The sequence below is a fragment of the Suillus clintonianus genome (assembly GCF_016758775.1).
Source record: "Suillus clintonianus strain FC179 chromosome Unknown DEU56scaffold_160, whole genome shotgun sequence".
Taxonomy (NCBI): Eukaryota; Fungi; Basidiomycota; class Agaricomycetes; order Boletales; family Suillaceae; genus Suillus; species Suillus clintonianus.
Window position 1 is genome coordinate 45,067 of NW_024539384.1, and position 21,460 is coordinate 66,526.

At 48.8% G+C, this 21,460-nt stretch overlaps 9 protein-coding genes across 9 annotated transcripts; 5 read left to right on the top strand and 4 right to left on the bottom strand.

Moving 5' to 3' along the window:
- Window positions 1-175: 175 nt before the first annotated feature.
- Window positions 176-4,290, top strand: DEU56DRAFT_974984 (uncharacterized protein; the record flags this gene model as incomplete). The annotated part of the gene is made up of 11 exons (XM_041359566.1): window positions 176-470; window positions 517-1,028; window positions 1,096-1,297; window positions 1,356-1,584; window positions 1,635-1,770; window positions 1,821-1,996; window positions 2,055-2,151; window positions 2,587-3,036; window positions 3,219-3,285; window positions 3,333-4,050; window positions 4,107-4,290. The coding sequence occupies 10 exons, from the start codon at window positions 176-178 to the stop codon at window positions 3,989-3,991; spliced, it is 2,823 nt and encodes a 940-aa protein (XP_041201766.1). The 3' UTR covers window positions 3,992-4,050; window positions 4,107-4,290.
- A 143-nt stretch (window positions 4,291-4,433) lies between these two features.
- Window positions 4,434-6,705, top strand: DEU56DRAFT_761551 (uncharacterized protein; the record flags this gene model as incomplete). Its single annotated transcript, XM_041350552.1, has 11 exons — window positions 4,434-4,647; window positions 4,838-5,166; window positions 5,197-5,448; window positions 5,533-5,673; window positions 5,700-5,753; window positions 5,778-5,879; window positions 5,938-6,005; window positions 6,044-6,373; window positions 6,414-6,426; window positions 6,472-6,578; window positions 6,615-6,705. The coding sequence occupies 11 exons, from the start codon at window positions 4,434-4,436 to the stop codon at window positions 6,703-6,705; spliced, it is 1,701 nt and encodes a 566-aa protein (XP_041201767.1).
- A 2,864-nt stretch (window positions 6,706-9,569) lies between these two features.
- On the bottom strand, window positions 9,570-11,118 carry DEU56DRAFT_919258 (uncharacterized protein; the record flags this gene model as incomplete). The annotated part of the gene is made up of 6 exons (XM_041358243.1): window positions 9,570-9,718; window positions 9,772-9,841; window positions 9,917-10,000; window positions 10,057-10,386; window positions 10,461-10,688; window positions 10,744-11,118. 6 exons carry the CDS (start codon window positions 11,116-11,118, stop codon window positions 9,570-9,572), a joined length of 1,236 nt encoding a protein of 411 aa, XP_041201768.1.
- Window positions 11,119-11,638: 520 nt separating this feature from the next.
- On the top strand, window positions 11,639-12,979 carry DEU56DRAFT_866214 (uncharacterized protein). Its single transcript, XM_041355389.1, has 2 exons — window positions 11,639-12,622; window positions 12,673-12,979. Exons 1-2 carry the CDS (start codon window positions 11,795-11,797, stop codon window positions 12,769-12,771), a joined length of 927 nt encoding a protein of 308 aa, XP_041201769.1. The 5' UTR covers window positions 11,639-11,794; the 3' UTR covers window positions 12,772-12,979.
- A 329-nt stretch (window positions 12,980-13,308) lies between these two features.
- DEU56DRAFT_761555 (uncharacterized protein) lies at window positions 13,309-16,721 on the bottom strand (the record flags this gene model as incomplete). The annotated part of the gene is made up of 12 exons (XM_041350553.1): window positions 13,309-13,502; window positions 13,557-13,855; window positions 14,041-14,240; window positions 14,309-14,397; window positions 14,477-14,577; window positions 14,607-14,929; window positions 14,986-15,183; window positions 15,303-15,749; window positions 15,796-15,842; window positions 15,996-16,085; window positions 16,260-16,324; window positions 16,381-16,721. 12 exons carry the CDS (start codon window positions 16,719-16,721, stop codon window positions 13,309-13,311), a joined length of 2,394 nt encoding a protein of 797 aa, XP_041201770.1.
- Window positions 16,722-16,852: 131 nt separating this feature from the next.
- On the top strand, window positions 16,853-17,989 carry DEU56DRAFT_984952 (uncharacterized protein). The gene is made up of 7 exons (XM_041360023.1): window positions 16,853-16,914; window positions 16,976-17,039; window positions 17,089-17,107; window positions 17,154-17,286; window positions 17,331-17,500; window positions 17,549-17,740; window positions 17,795-17,989. The coding sequence occupies exons 2-7, from the start codon at window positions 16,993-16,995 to the stop codon at window positions 17,834-17,836; spliced, it is 603 nt and encodes a 200-aa protein (XP_041201771.1). The 5' UTR covers window positions 16,853-16,914; window positions 16,976-16,992; the 3' UTR covers window positions 17,837-17,989.
- A 930-nt stretch (window positions 17,990-18,919) lies between these two features.
- On the top strand, window positions 18,920-20,581 carry DEU56DRAFT_984953 (uncharacterized protein). The gene is made up of 4 exons (XM_041360024.1): window positions 18,920-19,436; window positions 19,491-19,566; window positions 19,619-19,770; window positions 19,828-20,581. Exons 1-4 carry the CDS (start codon window positions 19,092-19,094, stop codon window positions 20,464-20,466), a joined length of 1,212 nt encoding a protein of 403 aa, XP_041201772.1. The 5' UTR covers window positions 18,920-19,091; the 3' UTR covers window positions 20,467-20,581.
- A 180-nt stretch (window positions 20,582-20,761) lies between these two features.
- DEU56DRAFT_919263 (uncharacterized protein) lies at window positions 20,762-21,112 on the bottom strand (the record flags this gene model as incomplete). The annotated part of the gene is made up of 1 exon (XM_041358244.1): window positions 20,762-21,112. The coding sequence occupies one exon, from the start codon at window positions 21,110-21,112 to the stop codon at window positions 20,762-20,764; it is 351 nt and encodes a 116-aa protein (XP_041201773.1).
- A 78-nt stretch (window positions 21,113-21,190) lies between these two features.
- DEU56DRAFT_748383 (uncharacterized protein) lies at window positions 21,191-21,382 on the bottom strand (the record flags this gene model as incomplete). Its single annotated transcript, XM_041349351.1, has 1 exon — window positions 21,191-21,382. A coding segment is annotated over one exon (192 nt), but the record flags the coding sequence as incomplete, so codon positions are not given.
- Window positions 21,383-21,460: the final 78 nt, after the last annotated feature.

Below are 21,460 nucleotides of genomic sequence, written 5' to 3' on the forward strand. Positions count from 1 at the left end.
GTGGTGCGGAGGAAAACAACCAGCTATGTGGGGTGTTAGTTTTGGTATAGGTAAGTTCGACCATTCAGGGTGAGGGCTTGCATTATAATCTGACCCAAAACGAGCAAGTTCACACAGTCACCGCGTTGAACTTAGCTTCAAACTCATCGCACTTGCAAGTCCTACCAACGTGAAAATGACCCGGATCCCTTGTTGCATACCCGGCTGCAAACGGATCTTCAAGAACAAGTCAGGCCACACGCAGCACATGCGCACTATGCACCCCAAGCCTCTGCGCAGTCGTAGTACCTTCCATCAAGCAGCTCCTCCCGCGCCACGCTCTCCAAGTCCTGGGCATCATCACTTTGATGATCTGCCTCTCCCGAATGTAGATGATGCTCCAGAGAATGTGGGAGATGGATTTATGCCAGAAGAAGGCACTTGTGTGCAGCTGGGGCCGCTTTTCCGGGCATTTCACCCTCGCCTTACAGGTAACAAATATGTACCATTTCCATATTCAAATCTAATGTGCTGTAGGACTTAAGTGCGATATCAACGGCGACTTCATCGATCAGAATGCACCTCCGACACCACGAACTGAAGCATTGTCCACTGATTGGACTCCGTACGATAGTCGTGTTGGATTCGAGACAGCCGAATTTCTCTTCACACGCAACCAAATGTCTGCAAGACAAATTGACAGCCTTCTCGACCTTTGGGCAGCAACACTAATCAAGCATCAAGATAGCCCTCCGTTTTCTGGCCACCGTGACCTTTATGACACGATCGATGCGACTCCTTTGGGTGAGCTCGCCTGGGAGAGCTTTACGATGTCCTATAACGGCATCAAACCAGCTGAGGATGTACCTCCGTGGATGACGGGCACATATGAAGTATGGTTCCGTGATCCGCGTCTCCTGGTACACAATATACTCGCTAATCCTGATTTCGACGGCGAAATTGAATATGTCCCATACCGCGACTACAACGACAACGATCAACGTTGTTTTAAGAATTTCTTCTCTGGTGATTGGGCCTGGAACCAAGCGGTACGCAAATCTGTTTTTACCCTCACTATAGCGCCTTTCCTCGAACTGACGTCACATTGCTACACAGGACACCATCACAGAGGATCCAGAGTTGCACGGATCAACGTTCGTGCCTCTCATTGTTGGCAGCGACAAAACCACAGTTTCGGTGGCCACGGGGCACACTGAATACCACCCTCTCTACCTTTCCATCGGCAACATTTTCAACAGTGTTCGGCGTGCACACCGCAACGGTGTTGTTTTAGCGGGGTTTTTGGCGATTCCAAAAAGTGAGTCAGCGCGTTAATGTATCATTTTAATTACTCATTCGCATTATATATATTATAGGCACAAAGGAATATCTAGAGGATCTCGACTTTCGTGATTTCCGCCGGCAACTATTCCATTGCTCAATTGCAAGGATATTCGAGTCCCTCAAGCCAAACATGACGGTTCCCGACATCGTACGCTGCCCTGATGGCCACTATCGGCGGGTGATATATGGGTTAGGGCCATATATAGCAGATTATCCGGAGCAAGTCCTACTTTCGGGAGTCGTTTCACGATGGTGCCCAAAGTACGTCCTCTCTTTCAACATCATTCCATAAGCTTACTGTTTAATTTGAGGTGTTTGAACCATCGCAAAAATCTTGATGGTGACGGACCATCTTTGCTCCGGTGCAGAGAGCACACCGACTTACTCGTTCAAGAGCTCGATCACAATAAGCTGTGGTTCGAATACGGTATTGTCGACCACGTTGTGGTATGTTTTTTTTAGTCATTGTTACATCAATTTGACTTTCTTTTTTCAAGCCGTTCACAAATGATTTTCCCAGAGCAGATATACATGAACTTCTCGCCCCAGACCTCCTACATCAAATCATCAAAGGCACCTTCAAGGATCATCTCGTCACTTGGGTAGGGCAGTACCTAGAGCACGTACACGGCGCCTCACGCGCAGCCGAAATTCTCGATGACATCGATCAACGGTAAGGGTCCTTTTCTCAAGGCGAGTACACAACATCCCACTCATTACTACTCCAAAAGGATAGCCGCAGTTGCTCCTTTCGCAGGCTTGCGCCGCTTTCCTGAAGGGCGTGGATTCAATCAATGGACAGGTGATGATTCGAAGGCTCTGATGAAGGTACGTCACTGAATGGTTTTATTTTCGTCACCCTCGTCCACCGAAAGGGCAAAAAGATGATTCGCGGCTTTATTTTCATCACCCTCGTCCACCGAAAGGGCAAAAAGATGATTCGAGGCTTTATTTTCATCACCCTCGTCCACCGAAAGGGCAAAAAGATGATTCGCAGCTTTATTTTCATCACCCTCGTCCACCGAAAGGGCAAAAAGATGATTCGAGGCTTTATTTTCATCACCCTCGTCCACCGAAAGGGCAAAAAGATGATTCGAGGCTTTATTTTCATCACCCTCGTCCACCGAAAGGGCAAAAAGATGATTCGAGGCTTTGTTGCTCCCCCGAAAGAGCAAAAAGATGATTCGAGGCTTGGTTGCTCCATCGAAAGGGCAAAAAGATGATTCGAGGCTTGGTTGCCAATGCTAACACTACTGTATTTAGGTCTATCTGCCGGCCATCAAAGGCCATGTCCCTCAAGATGTAGTTCGCACGTTTAGCGCATTCCTCGACTTCTGTTACATCGTCCGACGAGAGGTCCTTATGGAGGATGATCTCGTGCAGCTTCAAGATGCTCTCAACAATTTCCACCAGTACCGTGAAGTGTTCAAGACGACAGGAGTTATACTCACCTTCTCACTTCCCCGCCAACATTCTATGCAGCACTACTGCCTCATGATCCGGCGCTTTGGAGCTCCCAACGGCCTCTGCTCATCAATCACAGAGTCAAAACATATCAAGGCTGTCAAAGAGCCCTGGCGCCGCTCAAATCGGTACAAGGCACTCGGACAAATGCTTCTGACGAATCAACGTCTCGACAAAATAGCTGCTGCTCGAAGCGACTTCGAGGCTCGTGGTATGCTTCAAGGGTCATGTATATCAGATGCTTTGCGCGTACTGAAAAATCGTGAGTCTTGAAGCAAGGATACATTATTACATAGTCATTTCTAACATAATTTGCAGGCCATGCCCTCGACGATGACACCAATGATGACGATGACGATGCAGTCACAGCTGCGCCTCAAGTGCTTCACAACCGTCTACATGTGAACGAACCGCAACATCAATCTGTTGAGGGAGAAGCCGGTGATATCATTGATGGACCTACCATTCAAGCTCATGTAGACCTCGCAGCAAACCCTGGTATGTTTTCCGTCTTCATATCAGTCTTATTTTCTAATGTCCAATAGTGTCAGGCGGTGCACGCGACGTTTCTGCACTTGCGCTCGATCTCGAGCTTCCCACATTCCCTACCATGCTCCAACAGTTTCTTCATGACCAAATTCATATTGCGGACCCCGAACCTCCTGTATTCGACCCTGCCACAGCACCAGTGTTCATGGGCAGAGTCTCACTTTTCAGCTCGGCAGCAGCATCATTCTATGCCCCCAGTGACCTCAGTGGCACTGGAGGCATGCGACGCGAGCAGATACGGGCAACGCACTCCTGGCGAGGGGGTCCTCCCAGGAATGACTGCGTATTCATTAATATGAACGACAACCTTAACTGTGGTATGGAAGGACTTGCCGTCGCCAGAGTACTACGCTTCTTTGCATTCAAGTACCGGACGCAATATTTCCAATGTGCTGCTGTTCGCTGGTTCTCATACACTGCTAACGGTCGTGATCCCGACACAGGAATGTTCGTTGTCGTACCATCGATCAATGACGACGATACACCGGACATCTCAATCATTCACATTGATTGTATTGTCCGTGCAGCCCATCTTATCCCAGTCTATGGCGCCAACTTTGTGTCTCGTGACATCACCCTTCATGACAGCTATAATGTCTTTCGTGCCTACTATATCAACAAGTACGCCGACCATCACGCATTTGAAGTAGCATGAGATCATCCATCCTCGATTGGCGCCATCATCACCCAGTATTCCAAAACACGAAACCACGCGTGAGCTTCCTTTAATGCCTCCCCCCCCTCACCGTTTTTGATGAATTTGCCACCAGGTATGGAGGATGTACTGCCATGTCGTACTGGCGCCATCATCACCCGGTATCCCAAAACACGTACCAGCGCTCGTGTTTGCTTCACTACTAGTACACGCGACTAGGGACATGCTTCCTTAATATCTTACTTAAAAATAAATCAAAATCTCTCCTTTTTTCTCCTTGTGTCTACTTAGTACGAGTGAATATGTGTCCTTGTATTCCTTAAGTCTCCTTTTCCACCTTATGTGGTTTCCTAAGTAGAAAAAAGCAGAAAAAGCACGCCAACGTTTTCCTGATGTCAATAATGTGTTTCCATGGGATTATGGGCGTCGAAGCTAACCAATCATGGAGCGTTTAGTTAGGGCTATTAGAAGATCGGGGAGTGACGACAAATTAACAACGCTTAGAGGAAGATCTGACGACAGCGCCATCTTCCATCCCTACACCTGCACCAGCCCTCACGAAACGCGACATGCTCTGCTCGAGCTTCTTGCCTCTGAACGTGCCTATGCAGGTGATTTGGCGCTCCTCAGGGATGTGTATATGAGGTTGGCGTCTGGTGAGTCCTACTTTTTTTTACCTCTTTAAAACTATTCAAACCCATCTTTCATTCCAGGTTATCCTCCCTCATTCGGTTTCTCATGTACTAAACGCCCAGTCTCGGGTTCGGAAATTTCGTCAATATTGGCCTGTTGAAGCGAGAGCTGCTTTGGTTCGCGAATTTCGATGACCATGACATCCAATACTAGCTCCAAGCCGCTCTCGATCTCGTCCCTCCCGCAAGTTTGTCTTCCTCTCCCATCAGCTGTCTGCTCGCATGTCAAAATCCTCGACAGAGCTCCCAAAGAATCAGCAGAACCTCCAAGGGCTCGTCTTGTGCATGTGCCAAGAGCACCCTTTCCATAGCCTGTACCAGGTATTCTGCTTACGTCCAGAGCAACCCCAGGGCGCGCGAAGGACTTCCTCACGATTTGAGCCCGCATCATCGCAGACGGATCATGGTGGAGCTGCGAGCGCCATCTTCAATAGGCTCCTTAGCGATCCCATACATACAGCGAGGGTCCGATCTATCGAGCAGGTCTGTAATGCTTCTCTACAATGGGCAAAGAATCCCATCAAGGATCGCACCATGAAGAAAACCGATGACGCACTACAAATTCCCGATGCTTTGCTCATTTGGAAGCTACGCGATGTCCAGGTTCCTGTAATGACCTGCCATACAGGCGTTGATCCAACCCTCAAATACAACGACTGTATTTGGATCAGTCACTACGATGCAGCATTCATCACAGTCGGGGGTGTCAACGTCCCGAAGATCAGTGTCTGCTATGGTAGCAATGAGGAAAAGTTCATGCAGCTCGTACGTCATCCTCATGAAATTCACTTGTGTTTGACTAACAATTGTCTAGCTTTCCATGATAACTTGGATTTCGTATCGGTGCAGGAGAAAATGTTTGAGGGGTTCCGGGAAGCTGCTAGCAGTTTGCGGGGCAAGCGAAAACAGAGCATGGATGCGCCAGTGGATGCAGTGATAAAGACGAAAGCGACGAGACTGAGAGCAGAACGGAGGCACGGGTTGATTGGGGTGCGTAAATCATCTATCCTCCTTAGTTTGGACATGCCAGTGGCACTGATAATGGTCGCGTGCAGATCTTGAAGATCTTTGTGAGGCAGGTGCTCTAGGGCAAGGCGCTCAGCGTGGAGGATATGGTCGACGTACTCACGCTGCAAGATAATGCGGAGGGCGTGGAGAATTATGCCACTGCGCTCCACTTGCTTGCGCACGGCGAGGTAGGTCATGCCATTTATATTTGCTTTTTTTCCATTCAATTGACGACTATCATACAAGGATACTCCAAACACTAGACAACAATCATCTTTCAGAAGAGTTTGGTGTAGGATATACAACCACGACGAGTACGTTCCAGTTACCTGTCCCATTTCGCCGCTTTAAGGGTCCTTGCCAGCTGGGACTCCATCCGCGAAACCGCCAACATCACTGACGCCCAACTAACCTCCCGCTTTCGCGCGACCGCGCTCTATACCACGTTCAACATTATTCTGCCCTCGCCCCAATTATCTCAGCTAACCGGCATTGACCTCGACCCGAACGAATGCTTGTCAGTGACTTTGATGCCCGAGATCAAGTCGCATTTCCCAGGCATACAGGAGGATGTGGTGGGCAACCTAGCGAGAGATCATAGAGCCGAGAGCTCAGGGGTCGAAGGACTGAGACTGGGAGACATGTATCATCGTGTGAGAGAGCTTGTGATGCTGGACCTGGGGTACGGATAATCCACCCATCACGAAATTAAGCTTTCCTAGGCTGAGCGCATTTGTAAGTACCTGTCATATGCACGAGCAAATCCAATAATATAAACAGTATGGCAAAGCTCGAGGGGGTCTTGCTCCTGACCGAGGTACAAAGTTTTCAGATGAGCCTCGGACTCGAGGTATTAATGCCTCTTGGTGCGGTACATTTGCTTCCAAGTGAGTACTAGTCAGATGAATGTCTTACTCGGCCAGACTATTAAGTACTTCTACTCGCTCTGCCATAATCCTCTATCTCCCGGAAGCCTCGAGCGTCATCAAGGTTTCATGGTTCAGCAGTTCTTGACGAGAACAGCTCTCAAGTTCCCCGAGTCTTGCCCGAATTAATACCAACCAACAGTGTTATCGATTTGCATGAAGCTAAACTCCGATGGCCATTGCAAGTTCTATCAACTAGACCTTCACGCGGAAGTCACATCCGCTCACCTGACCTAATTATAGGAAGATCGTCACGGTGGAATGGTCGAGCAAGGTACACGTTTTCTTGTCTCCTGTCGTCCGATTTCATTATTTATTTCATATACCACGTAGGTCTTATTTACCGGCACTACTGACCAGTACATTACTCTCCCTCGTCGCATTCCGCTCTCGCTGAAGCGGAGCTTGTCTATAACGATGAACACGTCTCGCATTCGGTCTATGTGACCTTTCCGTTGGACTCGCATGCTGAAATCGCGAGCGCTGCTCTCCGAGAAGTCTTGAACATGGAGCCTTCGGCAAGTTTGTTAGTATGGACCACTACACCTTGGACTCTAACAGCAAACATGGTGTGTGAGTTTTTCTGAATTTTAGCATCCTCACAGTATCCTTCGTTAGGGCATTGCTATTCATCCAAATTGACTTGCAGTTTCGTGTGCTCATCTAACAAGGAGGATGCCCTTGTTGTCGCTAAAGATCGTCTTGTCACGCTGGAGCATGTCATCGGACCCTACAAGGTTATTGCTGAACCCGTCCCCCTCACACCTATATTCCTATTCATTGCACCAAAAAGTGGGAACATTGGTGGAGTTTAGCCACATGATATATCGATGCTACTCATGCTGTCGTCGTCGCCCTTCTGGCTGTCACGCGGAGTGTTGAGCGCAATATCACCTCCGCGAGTACTTGCACCAACTCCAAACAACCCAGTTTGTTCCTTTCCGGTTGACGTGCATTCACTCATAAACACCGCGTAGGCAGGTGCAATTTACTCTTCAAGTTTGATTTCAAAATTCGCCGAGCTCGCACAGAAACACAAGATTGTTCTCGTCCTCAATGAGACTTATCGGGATTTTGTGGACACCAGGCCCCGCATACCCGTTACGCTCCATCTCAAACTGAGGTGTCGAAGTTGTCGGTGCGACTCCGACGACGACTGGTGGCCCATGGCTGTGTCTGGCCATGAGGGAAGCGAGATACTGCCGTAGGGATTGCGCGATTTTGTTTGAGGGGGGAGCCAGAGAACCTATGTTGAACTGTATACACACTCAGTCATGCATTCCGAGTTTAGTATAGAAATTGAGATAAGGCGTATGAAATGATTGTAAAATTAAACTGGTATATTCCACTACCGAATACATGAGCATGCGCTCAAAAATTAAGCGAAAGATTGACTCACCGGACAAGCAAGCTTCGTGGATAACTGAAGTACGCGAATGAAAATTGCCTGCCTCTCTAGTTCCTCCTCTGCTAATTTCCTGCGGGTTTTCTCATGGCTTAATTCTTCGCGAATGAGATGGAATTGCTTTTGTAGATCTTGGTGTTCAAGCAAAAGGGCATGGCTCAAAGCGAGCCCTGAAAGCTGATGGATTGACATATGTAATTCTAGTTTGACTAAATCCTGAAACATAATAAGTTAGGCTGCAATCAACTCATAGCTTGTAAAGGACATCTTACTGGTACAGCAGATTCAGACATTGCCGGTTGAACCATAAAAAGTGGAAGGTGAAAAGAAACTACAGTACATTATCTCATAATGTATAGCGACGGGAGCTGCCTTTTCGCTATACAATATGAAAAATATACACTACCAAACAATTCCCACGGTGGGGGGTCAACCAAGATTGGGGGTGTCGATGTGCGCTACAGTCCAAAAATCAATACATTCAGCGAGTACATCGAAACGGTATGTTACTTGATGTTCCAGAATCGGTCTAATGTAGCCTGCTTTGCATTCTGCAATTCCTCGCGCCATAGTGTTGTCCATCGTCACTGAGTGTTTCTTCGTACCTATATGTACATATTAGCCATATATAGGGTTAATGTATCATTTATGTTGATCTTTTTATTGTCCATGCGTTAGTAAATTTCTATAGAACACATACACATTTTGCGTTTGGGGGCTAACATAACCATATATTTAACCGAACCCATTTAGAAATATCCTATTTAATATCCAGCGGATAGCAAAGAACGAATCTCCTTCTTTCGCAACTCGTTAATTTCCTCGTGTTGTTCCTGGAGTTGGTGCTTGATAAAATATTTCGCCTGCTTTGTGACATTAGCTGAGGAAGGGCCTGGCGCAGGCTGTGTCGAAGACGTGGCCTTCACCGTGTTCTTGTGCGGCAAATCGACAGCTACCTGACAAGCAGAAATGTTGGACTGAGCCAAGATCGATCCTAATGGCTTTGGAATGATTGACCGGTCCTCAGTGAGCATGGTGTGTCTTGGCTCGACGTGCACATGGTGTTCTGCGAATGCAAGTCAAAGTCAGCAAGTTAGCACGGTGCACTCCATCGAAGCAAGAGAAACGTATCAGCATTCTCAATAGCAGCACCAGCAGGCCACTCGCACTTACGCTTGTCTATATTGCAGTGCCAGCAGCGCTCAGACAACTCGTACCCGCCAGCACACCTATCTCGACGAAGTACAGCGAGGCAGGGCTTCGCCATGCATGTTTTGCATTTGTGCGGCACCTATCGGGCTCGAACGTTTAGAATGTGAGGTGTTCAACAGAGACAAGAAGCTCACCTCACGAGGGTCTTGTGTGTTATATTGCTACATTAGCTCTAGATCAGAGCGACCTTTGTAGGAAAGTGTGCGCCGGAAACTCGAAAAGGCTGGGTTCTTTGGCGAGGAAGAGAGTCAAGATCATTGGGCAGGACAGTCCGCTAGCGAAGAATGCTGCAGACGTGGTCTAGAGTCAGTCACTGCGAGGTGGGTCAATTCATATCAAAAATCAGCTGAGACGAACTTTTTGTGCGTTGAGCAGGCTCTTGCTGAGTGCTTTCTCGCTTCCAGTTTGTCGCCGACAATGTTGGAGGTGATGCCGATGGCAGACTCGACGACTTGAAGACCACGGAGGACATCACCGCGAGCATCTGGAGAGTACGGATCAGATAGGATACAGAAAGGACCGAGATGGTATACGTACCGGCAAGGGACTTTCCCTGCTCGAGAACGATGCTGTGTGCAAGTGCGTCTGCATTCTGACGGATTTGATACTGAAGTCTGGATGCAGCGTAAGTGGGTCAGGTGTTGGTAAAGTGGGTACTCAAAAACGCACTCTATGGCAAAACGCTGGCGAGCGAGAACACTTCGACTGCCTGGTCAAACTCCTCCATGGTGGTCTCAGAGACGCGTGTGAGCAATGTTTGGGTTGACTGCCGAACAATCATTAATACACGCTCTTACACCGTAAAATGGGGCATAGACATACAGGGTCGAGCACATCATGCCATCGGCTTGTCTTGCTGTCGACGAACGCGCCGCCAATGAAATTCTTGGTGTTACTTCCACTAGTACCCTTCCATGTCGCACTGAGACTCTCTGCCTTAGGACGTGCAGTGGCATTTAAGCCTACTGTCGTAGCATAAGAGCGCGAGGGACTACGGTTAGTTTGTGGTAAGGGCTGACTTCCGGCAGTTGAGGAGGGAGTAGAAGTAAGGGAAGCGATCAAATGGCTATAAGGTTGCCAGGCAGAATTGCGGAGGGACGGGCTCCAATGAGCGGAAAGTGTGATAGCTGGGACATCGTCGGTCTGCCCATTCTGTAACGGGAGATAACAAATGAGGGGTGGTTGGGCACTGCAGCCGCAAGACTGAGGGGCTTATCGAAGCCAACCGTGCACACAAAGAAGGGCAGAGCTTCAGTGAGACTGATTGGATCCAAAGGAATCTCAAGGTTGTGTGAGATGGGGAGATCGAGTGTAAACGCGAGGATGGATGATGACAAGATTGCGACGCTGAGGTTGCAACCAAGTGCACGAGGTGAGAAGAACAAATGAATGAATGGCGTGTGCATGAGAATGTAACCAACGACAATGAGCAGAATGTCGAGCGAGTGCGCTTTCTGCATTGCAAGCAGTGAGTATGACAGGAACATGGCACAATATTTTTCGGCCTACTGACCTTTGTACGTGTTTCTGGTAATGGGCGAGTGCTCCCCATAGATAACGGTGGAGTGTGTCAAGGAGTGCAAGTGCCGTGCGGTAGAGACGACTGTTGAGGTCGGTAGGCGTGCCTGGGAGCGAAGTAACTTCAATGCGCAGTGCGATACAAGCTCGCTGAGATAAGGACGATACAAGCTCGCTGAGAGACGGAGTCAGCTGTGCCATTGGATGCAACCCAAGCCAGCGGTCTGTCTGTACTGCCTTGGAATGTTGATTAGGATTGGTGAGAAACGAGTGGTGATCGACGTCGTACTCATTCACATCGGAGCTGAAGTGAGAAGGTGGGTATTGTGGGTGCAGACTGGTATATTTTGTTTCTGAGGGAACCATCGACTCTGCTGGGGAAAGTGGACGGTGACGGACGTGAGCGGCTCCTTGGGAGCCACGTAAGACATCAGCTGTAATTATGAGGGAGATACACTCACAAAGACACGACGAGCCTTTGGCTCTGAGCTTGATGGACGTTTCACAGAGTTTAGTAACTAAGTCAATTGTGAACGGATAGGAAATCGGATGAGTATATATCACGGTAAACCTCATGACTCGGAGTAACGTACCGAGTTTTAACCAGCTATTGCTTCACTGGATACGTGGATTGTCCGCGAATGCAGAGCTGTCGTAGCTGTCATTGATGAGTTTGACGTGGTTGGTTGGTTGTTCAGCGGGCGGTCATCGTCTGTGTCTGAGAAGTATCCTCGACGGATGCGTATTAACCGGACAACTCAGGCGAGACCGGAAGTTAAAGCGCGACTCGAACAAGGAAAGTTACTTGTTCTATCTGAATCCGGTTCTGAAGTTGATGAGCTAAAATGACGCGCGCGCGTGCGGCACTAGATTGGCTTATGGAAGGCCTTATTATGGCACCATATAACCTCGAGGCCGACGGCTTGTAACAAGTATGTATACATAGACGACCCTGGCACCCAGCGGCAAGTCCCGCTCGCAGCTGTATCATATACATCCGCCTCTCCTTGGAGCAACGTGTTCAAACCCTTGACAATCTATAATGTCCTTAAAACAAGACCGAAGAAATCACTCCTGGATTAGCCGTTTCCTAGCCTCCCTCCGTCGTGTATTCATGTCAGAGCATCCTCCTGGACTCCCAGCTTTAAGGTTTCACTGCCCACATGGGCCTGATGTCGGTAGCGCGTCAGTTATGAGTTGGTGTTCCTCGATGGCCGATTCTTGGGACAAAACCCACGGTAATCTGTACTCAAAGTGTCTACTGGCACGCATGGAGTACAGCAAGTGTGCTGGCCATCCCGAACACGAGTTCCTCGTGTTTTATTTTAGCCATTGGCTCGATGGCTGCTCCGCTCAGGCTGTAGTGTCTGCAGACCGTGCCGTGCAAGGACAAGGCCGTTCCCTCAAACAATCATCTGAATTAATCTCTCCCTCATCATCCGACACCAACGCGTATGACTCCGTATCTATTTATGGTTCCCCCCGCGATGCAGCGCCACAACTTCAAGTCAGATATGCACCATACAGCAGACTCTGTACCTTCGACTTTCCTTCATCTTCTGCGCCCTCGGCACTTCAAGTGTCCACGGTCCTGTCTCTGGTACACCGCCAGGCGCCAGCATATGATTTGTATGAAAACCAATGCTATTGGTTTTCGAGCGTAGTGTGGGGCAGCTTGAAAGAGCTGTTCCCTAGTGATGAAGAGTCAGATTGTGAAAACCATCGCGCACGCGCTCGTTATCGCGGGGTCGCATTAGGATCACCGACTGAGGATATCGAGGCTGTATGCGCTGCATATCAGACCGAGTGGCAGAAGATGTTGGAGACAGTTGAGCAGACAAAGCACCATCGCGAAGCTGAAGTAGCACAGGTTGGTTATTCTCAGAAAACATGGTCTTCGCCAGCTGATGGTTTTTGCAGATTCGACATGAAGCGCTCGCGGAGCAACAGCCCGAAATTGATCAACTTCGCCAAGAAATCGACCAACTTCGTGCGAGACTTGCAGCCCACAATCTCTGACCTCACACCTTTGCCACCGCCGCATGTTATTCTAGTATAGATTCGTTTCATTATCGCATCTCAACAGTCACTGCCCCAGTTCGTCGCAAGCATTGCTTGGGTCCATTTGCATTAGTACAGTATATACATGAGTTAGAACAGCATAACAGAATGTACGTCCTTGAGGCAGGTGTCTGAACAATGAAAACTTTGATATTTGCGCGACTCCATGGACTTCGGCGATAAGACACTCGCTCGACACTCGGGAACTAAGCTGACCTCCGGCATTATTTTAACGGATGTGGCCTATGTTATTGTTACAGTATGTAGTACTTCGCTGATATGATGGCAGTGTAAGCTTTATGCGATCAGGCGTTGAATGTTGAGTGTGTATGGTATGTATGCATGCGGTGTGTGCAAGTATCAATATAAGTAAGTGCCTCGAGCAAGGTTATTAGTCCAGTCAGTCCGAAACCGCAACCTCTGACTCCAAGATGGATCACCCATCACCTGCCGTTCATCTCCACTCCTCGAACGAACGACACGAGTTGCAGACACCTACATCTCAACATCCTGGTCCTGGTCCGTGTTCTGCATCCTGACGTCTTCCTCATCAGCACCATCCTGATCAAATTCCACGATAGAAGGCCACCTCGCCCTCCCCACCATCCCATCCACCGCACCCCGATACATCACATTAAACGCCTCCTGCTTCGCCACGCGATGCGGCTTATTTGCGCGCTTGAATATATCTGCGCTTGGTCTTCAGCACAAAACCATATAAAAGAAGGGAAGAGAAAACAGACCGAGGAATCGTTCGCCCACCCAGAGGCGGAGTAGGTCGTTGCCAATTGAGTCGTGCTTGGCCGCATTGCCGTCTGAAATTTTCTCTTTCTCCTTTCCTTTACCTTTACCTTTACCACCATCCGCTTCCTTCAGCTTCGCACCCATCCCAGCGCCGAGCGTCTCGCACACAGCCAACGTCTCCATAGCATGTGCAGGCGCTGTATGCGAGTACTGTGCGCCCACTTGTGCGAGGAGCAATGCGCGGAGATGGTTCTCCCCCACTAACGTCGATAACGAGAGAGCAAACTTCAAGTGTGATCTGTGCAGGAAGTCAATGTGTTAGTACAAACAATTATACATTTTTTGTTCCAACAGCGTGAAAAAATAAAAATAAAAATAAACGCACTTGGCACCAACAATCTCCCCCATCGCACCAGCCACAGCCGCCTGCACAACCTTCCCAACAGCTTCAAGTGTCCCTCCCATCCCATGACACCAACGTACCCGGTTCCTGCATTGGTTTTGTCGTCTACGGATTTGGCGACACGGTAGCATACACCTGCGCGTTCGGTGTCTCCGAGTGCATGTGCGAGGTGTGCGGCGTGGAGGGTAATGCGGGCGCTATATGAGTTAAATAGGTCGTGTGCGTGGGTAAGGGAGAGTAGTGCGTTGAGGTGTATTTCTGCGGCATCGAATTCAGAGCGCTAAAATTGATATCTATGTTGTAGGATGAGATATGGGATGCGAGGTAGTGAACATCTAATAAACGTACTGCGACGAGCTCACATAAAAGATCTGCTGTAAGTCTTACTGTGCGCTGTATGAGTTCTTCTCTGTCTGCTAGGGAAGTCCAGAGGGGAACTGAAGATCAATTAGTGTTGGTATTGACACAGGTGATGAACTTGAACGGCATGAGAAAACAAGGGAGGTTAAAACTTACGTTCAATGTCTTCCCTTGCAGCATTGAGAATGCTGAGTCCTGCTTCGGCCCAAAGTCTTCTCTTCGGGTTTTTGCCCACTGGGTCCCGTTTCGCAGTAGCGCTGACGAGGAATGTCAGCGGGAGAAGTACGAGTGAGTGGGTGGTGTGAATAGTGCACGGGGACGAACTGGACCAGGTGGTGTGACGCGGATATACAGGGGCGGGGCAATCTTAACAAGGAGATCGGCAGGAGCAGATACGTTGGCTTCGTCTTCTACCTGGAAGGTTACATCGATAGCGGCAAGGTTGGCGAGCACACTGGCAATGGCAGGAGACGTAATGTCGACTTTGTGCACCACCGAGTACTCGCTCACTGCAGAGTCGATCAAGGTCTGAGTCTGGTACCTCGAGATGGTCGCGGGTGTGAGAGTGGTTGCGAAGTTCAAAATGTGCAGCGTCAGGAAGGATACGATCTATTCGATGGAACTTCATCAGTGAGGAGCAAAGGTCAAGTATTGCAGGTACGTACGAGAAGAAGCTTCAGGCGTGCAAGGGGGTTCTCTTCCTTAACTTCTGGCGGTGGGCTGTTCTTTTGTCTGAGCATAGAACCCTTGACACCCAATAGGGTCTCCAAAAGCTGGCGGCTAAGGCTGTTGTCTTGGACTTGGGGTGGTGAACGAACGAGGGCACTTGGTTTGCGTTCAGTAGTGAGATTGTTGGAGCTTCGCTGGTCATGTCGCGAGCCGCTTTAATCCTCCGGACCTAAACAATAAAATGCCCATGAGTGTTCTGAAGAACAATCAGAGAAAGGGTCGTTGTGACCCTAACACCAGTCACACAACTCACCTCGACCATAATTGCGAGCATGGTAGCATAAAAGGTGCCGAATAGAATACAGTCCAATGTCAGGGTAAGGGCAGCAAGCGCACAGAACTCCTTCAGGCCACCGACTTTGCTTTTGGCGCCCATGGAGAGGACTGCGATCTCGAGTGCGTAATCGCGCAAGATGGCATTGCCGCTGTTTTCAATGGCTTCCATGACGACCTCGCCGGCGGGTTTCATCTGCCCACGCCACCTGCCCTCTTTAACAGGAGATAGCAAATGAGCGTGGTTGAACACTGCAGCTGCGAGACGGAGGGGCTTAGTGCACACAAAGAAGGGCAGAGCTTCAGTAAGGCTGATTGGATCCAAAGGAATCTCAAGAAAGTGTGAGATTGGGAGAGCGACATCAGCAAAACCCAGGATCCCTTTTTTGACTTTCAGCGGCTTTTTTGCGCTTGAGTTTTCACGCAACTTTGCAAATGTGCACAAAGGTGTGACAAGGCGACCAAAGACTTACTTGGTTCAAGCCGTTCAAGTCACACAAGAGGAAAAAAACAATCAAGGCTTGAAAACGTAGTTAATTAGATACAATGTGTAAAACCGACGAAAATGACTATGATGCGAGCTCAAAAGAGTGATGATCAGCATATTTATTCACGTAGAAAGTCCGAAATGTGTCGTATGAATTGTGTAGGGTAATATCGCGGCGAAGAAAACATCTGCCGTAGACAGGAATAAGGTGAGCTGCACGGTAGATTGTATCCACGTGTATGATATTGTAGATAGCTGCATTGTTAGCACCGCAGGCTGGACGCAGTGTCACATAGGTCTGCGCAACAATATTAATCGAAGTGACTGTCAACTGAATATAGTACTGAATGACCAGCTACAGGTGTTTCCGTGGCATTCTATGGAGTGCAATAGACGGCAGATGTAAGCCCCTGCCACATTTGAACCCTCTATAGTCAGCTACTGCCTCACGCTTGGTATAATACGTTTTGACCATAGCCCCTGGGAAGTTGACTATTTGCTGCATAGCTTTCATCCTAAATGGATGGTTTTTGAGCTGAAGGAAGTACTGGAATGGAAAATAAATTGGTACCTCATGCTGTACACGCCCGGACGACGGCCAACCCTAATCACATAGAAGTTCCCTTCTGTTTGGCTGTCCTCGGTGTCGGTGATGGACTCTGTGTCTGCCAAGTCCTCACCAGCAGCTGACTCCTCAATCATATATGTTGCATCCAAGTAGCTCTCGGTATCATATTGGGAGAGCGACGCAGCCAGGGCTGAAATATGGGGTGCTGTTTGCACCACTAAGGGCAACTCATTTGCAACATCAAGGCAATGAGGCCTATGTGAGGTGGAATGCGTTCTGTGGCATCGTGGGGGGGGACTCAAGGGGCGGAATACAACACCGGGCGGTTCTAGTAGAGTGGTCATTTAAATACAACTAGTGTTCCCCAATTGTTCCAAGGCAAATTTATTGAGCTGAGGCCACCGTATTTGTGCATGTTTGGTGCATTGCCAGCATACAATGTTGCAAGGACTTCATAGATAACTATTAATCTGAAACTGCCGCTCTAACCTTTCCCTTGTGTGACCTTGATCCCAGTCAAAGAACTTTGTTTGACAGGTGAGTAAAGTCAAAGCGGGCATCACAGGATCAACGCCTGATACTTACCTCGAAGTGTCAGGCCAGTAAGCTCTTTGCATGGCAGGGCGTGTGAGTCATTCTACACACTTCTCGATGGTAACCAGGTAGGTCACTTTCGTAGTATATCATAGATGTGCGATTAATACATCCCAGTCTGAAGGAATTGGAAACAGTACGTTTCATTCCTTCGATTGGTTTGCATCTAATCTCCTGCCTAGTTGCCGGCCGTACTATCCTTCATACCATTCTTCACTCGCTTCAACGCATCACGTTTGACGAGGACCCCCTCAGGTTGCTTCTGCTTGAGACGACTTATCAACCATTCATCTCGCTATTACACTGATGGAGATGGTCAACGAGCATCCTCAGCTCGCTGCCATCCGTAAGTATTCCAGCTAACCATGCATCCGCCCTTGCATTTGAGCTTCTTCGTGGACCTCCACCTGAACTGCACGAATTCCTCCGCATCAAGTTCAAGAACGGGACCAATGAAGATTTCCAGACTTATCCCATCTTCGGTCACAAAGGAGACCTTGCGGTAACAGAATTCTTGTATCGCCTTGAGGTAAGTTTCGTGCACGTCGTGTTTAGCTCGCACTCATACGTTTTCCAGAACTTTGCTATCTCGAGCCAAAAACAATGGGAATCTGCATGTGGAATCAATCACGGCTACTTCGGTATCATGTCTGGTGCTGAGAACATTAACATGCTGCTCGCTGCCTTTTCAACATTCATGCTCGCTGGGGTGTTTGCTCTATCGTGGTTCAAGCGGAGGCGGAGCACATCTGTTCCTGTTCCTGTTGTGGTGAGTCGCATTAGTTCGCGCCGTGCTCTGTTGACTTATGGATACGGTCTCCAGCATGTTGTTAACAGCGAGAAGGGGAGACTTTCGCCCCAGTGAGCTTGGTGTGAGGCGGATAGGTGATATGGGTGTCATTTTTCATTTTTCTGCATTTGTTTAGATCAACGGTCTTTGTTTTACTTGGACTATGTTTTCATTACAATTTTGAATCTGCAAGATATTGCAGGCCTGCTTGTCGCTACGCATAAGCGACTGAAAGGGGATGCGGTATCCCTAGATCTGCTTTATCCTTCAGTGTCGACCAAGATCATTGTATTCAACGCCATGCTGTTCGTGCAGAACGCATCATCGGCGGCATTAACTAGGGTGCCATTGGTTGGGGGAGAAATATCCTCAAATTGGTGGTGCCCATCAAAGACGACACGCCATCCGAGGTCTTCGACCTGTTCGATGAGCCCTGCCTGGACGAGGTGGATAGGACCTTTGTCTACGCCAAGTTTTGGCTGAGCGGGAGGTGAGTGGGTGAGTTATTTGAAAGAGACTATTGGGAGAACTGACCTGACCACCGCTATAGTGAGGTAGCGTGATAAAACTAAGGTCACGCGAGTGCAGCCGGTATCGAAATGCTCATGTAAAGGGACATCCTAAGATCTGAGGAGGCGAGGAACCAGTCCAGGTATGGAGAAGAGATTTCTGATAAAACACACGTACAGCAACTGTCTTTGGGCTCGGCAGAAACTTGTTGGAGGGAGCTGACGATATTCTAAAGGCAAACTAAGTGAAAAGTCAAAGCGTCAGTAGTCAAAGCGGGCAAGGTAAGTGTATGAGACTGGTGGATGAAACGTTGTCGATGCTGATGTCATATGGGGGTGAAACAAGGAAGCTTAAGACCGTGTGGGGACGTGGTCACAAGGCTAGCTACTTGATAGCAAGATCCGACGCACATATGGCGGTATTTTCCGAGTCGGCGTTGTTCATTATCGACGTACGTCCCGGTCAATATTCCAGAGATGGAGATGCATACGCGTGGCGAGGATAGCAAGGATAAAGACCTGGAACCTACGCCTGCGATATCATTCGTGCGCAGAGAAGTTCTCTTGTTCTGTCGAGAAGTACTTTGCATGAAATGGTCCCACGGAACCAATATCATTAATGGGGCAGCGTGATAACATTAATGCTGCAACTGCTGCGGTAATTGCCGTGATCAGTCTCGGCAGGGGCCGAAGTTCGATCGTTCGTTCGAACCCAAGGCTTGCCACTTTCCCATGACCAAATTTCCGCTGTCGTCAGAAATTTCAACATCATATCGATAATCTACATACCATCCTAGGCGTTGTTTAGCAAAACCAATCTAATGTCAGTCTATGCAGACTCTCTAGCTAGCGGTTGGGATCCAGAATCATCCTATCTCAGTTCCTCTACTGAGTCTGTGAAGGATGACCGCTTCACCCCAAGTCCAGATCTCCAAGAAAGCAGTCACGATGATTATACCCCCACTCGCGCATCCACCAGGGAATCCAACATCTTCACAACCCCTACACATCGCTCAGACTCTGGTGGCCTCTCTTCAAAGACTCGTACAGCACTCGATGCATTATATGGCCGCATCTACGATGGCCGCCGCTGTCTTGTCACACAGTCAGCGATCATCCCGCCCACTATCGCACACGCTGTTCAACGTGCGAGCAAGCCTGATCGTGTGGGCAATTTTATTATCTATGGAAGTGTATTGTTAATCGTGATGTTTCTTCAGTTGACGCTCTACGAATTCTGCCTTGGCTTGGATTTCGGATCATTCCATGTAGACAGCAGAAGAAACCTTTTCTATTGTGCGACAAATTGCATCTCTCACGCGGTGTTGACACTGATGTTAATTTGCAGTATCACGCGACTGGCACTATGCATTTGATGCTAATCGTTGGTTTCTATTGCCGGATGCAAATGCGCTGGCGAAAGTTCATGGCTATGTCGCAGAGGCAATCACATTGAGGAAAAGGTCCGAGCCTAGCGGCATTGATTATTTCAGATCAAAGGTACTTAATTTCGTTTTACTCACAATATCGCTAACCTACAGCAAAAAAATTATGCAGTGGAACCTCAAAACTAAAACAAGATACACGCTTGTACCACTACCCGGCAGAGAGCATCCGCTCATCTCGCACAAAACTGATGATGGAAGCTGGAATCATCACAGTTATCCTTATCTAAACCTCCCGTCACTTGAATGTCACGTAGCGCCTCCGTTTGCGGTCATAAACGCAGGTCCTAAATGCACAAGAGCTCATATCGAACAAATTACACTTGACCATTATCCGCAACAAACAAGCGAGTCCGTGGAACTTGCACAACGACTTACACTGTTGTGCGATACTTGGGCCCTTTTCGAAGCTACGAAGGAGACTGCGAGGGCTTGGGAGCTAGAAAGGAGGGGAAAGAGGAAGAGAGACCACGACGACGAGGACATAGAGAGACTTTCTCGCGGAAGTAAACGCGCCATGCGGTCGCAACAGCACTCTACACACGGACATACCCCAAAGTCTGATCAACCCAAAGATCAGCCTCTACCAGGTAGTTGCAAGCGCAAATTGTCACCCGGTTTGAGTGGAGTCACTCTCACCAGTCGTGCAGTCTTACACCTGAAAAAGCGACAGAGGACAGTCGACTTGAAAACGAGAGTCAGAGACTGGGTTGAGGAATCAACCCGAGCATCTCTAGACCCAGATCCTTAAATTGTCCTGTGCTCGCAGCTAGTCATACATTGATGTGAATTATTGGTAGCCAATCCCACTTATTTCCTCCCCCGCCAGCCACCCGGATGTACACGTAAACTTGCGTACTTGCCTCGATTTCCGGTAAAAAGGTGTTAGCCTCGAAGGGGCTAACGATGACCAGTACTGGCAAACCAGGCGCTGTGCTTGAAAGAACCCAGTTGACTGGGCGAATGTAGTTGTCTGTTTGTTCTGAGAAGCCGGCCAGAACGGTAGTGAAGTCCTTCGAGGCAAGCACATGATGGGTCCACCACGGCTACGTCCTGGAGATGGCAGCCGAAGTTGTGGCGAGAACGTCGAAAACTGGGGTGAACACACCCGATCCTTTCGGAATACAGCCTGTTCGGATGAAGTACGGGACGTCCTCGTCAATTATATGGTTTGCAGGTACCACCGACAGCGGCCTCTCAACCTCGCGCTGGAGCTCGGCTTCATCCACCACTTCTCTCACTTGCTCTTCGTCCAGGCGGTTATCAGGGAAAATAACGAACCCCAGCTTGTGGAATCTCCCCAAAAGATCTTCTTCTACAAATGTATGTGGGGCAGAGTCACCCATCAGAGCTGGGGCTATAGCCCTTCCAAGTGATTGGACTCTAGCTGACGCCATGAATTGGCAAATTTAGCAGGAGAAATATTGCCGGATAACAATGAAGACCATGAACGGCAGCGAGATTTATGATCCATGTCATGCAAGCCACTGTGGAGCATGACGGCGTATGTCCGCGCACGTTTCAATCATGGCCCACACAAGGATATCCGACACGTGAATGTCCTCAGCATAGCCCCTGTTGTTAACGTCCCAGATGCTGCGATACTTCTGGAGACGCAAAAACACGACTGAATGGCCATGACCGAGCCTTCTCATGCGCATGCAACCTGTCAAGATGTTAATGAACGCAACAAATGAATTATAGACATCTGATCCTAACCTTGAATGTCGACTGTCGGGATTGGG

Excerpts from the sequence above, each read along its gene's own strand:
- DEU56DRAFT_866214 (XM_041355389.1), top strand. The coding sequence starts at position 11,795 with ATGTCCTTAAAACAAGACCGAAGAAATCACTCCTGGATTAGCCGTTTC. Across the intron at positions 12,623-12,672 it reads GCGAAGCTGAAGTAGCACAG|ATTCGACATGAAGCGCTCGC; the intron begins GTTGGTTATTCT and ends TGGTTTTTGCAG.
- DEU56DRAFT_984952 (XM_041360023.1), top strand. The coding sequence starts at position 16,993 with ATGGCAGGGCGTGTGAGTCATTCTACACACTTCTCGATGGTAACCAG. Across the intron at positions 17,287-17,330 it reads CTATTACACTGATGGAGATG|CTAACCATGCATCCGCCCTT; the intron begins GTCAACGAGCAT and ends TAAGTATTCCAG. Across the intron at positions 17,501-17,548 it reads AATTCTTGTATCGCCTTGAG|AACTTTGCTATCTCGAGCCA; the intron begins GTAAGTTTCGTG and ends TACGTTTTCCAG.
- DEU56DRAFT_984953 (XM_041360024.1), top strand. The coding sequence starts at position 19,092 with ATGTCAGTCTATGCAGACTCTCTAGCTAGCGGTTGGGATCCAGAATCA. Across the intron at positions 19,567-19,618 it reads CAGAAGAAACCTTTTCTATT|TATCACGCGACTGGCACTAT; the intron begins GTGCGACAAATT and ends GTTAATTTGCAG. Across the intron at positions 19,771-19,827 it reads TTGATTATTTCAGATCAAAG|TGGAACCTCAAAACTAAAAC; the intron begins GTACTTAATTTC and ends AAAATTATGCAG.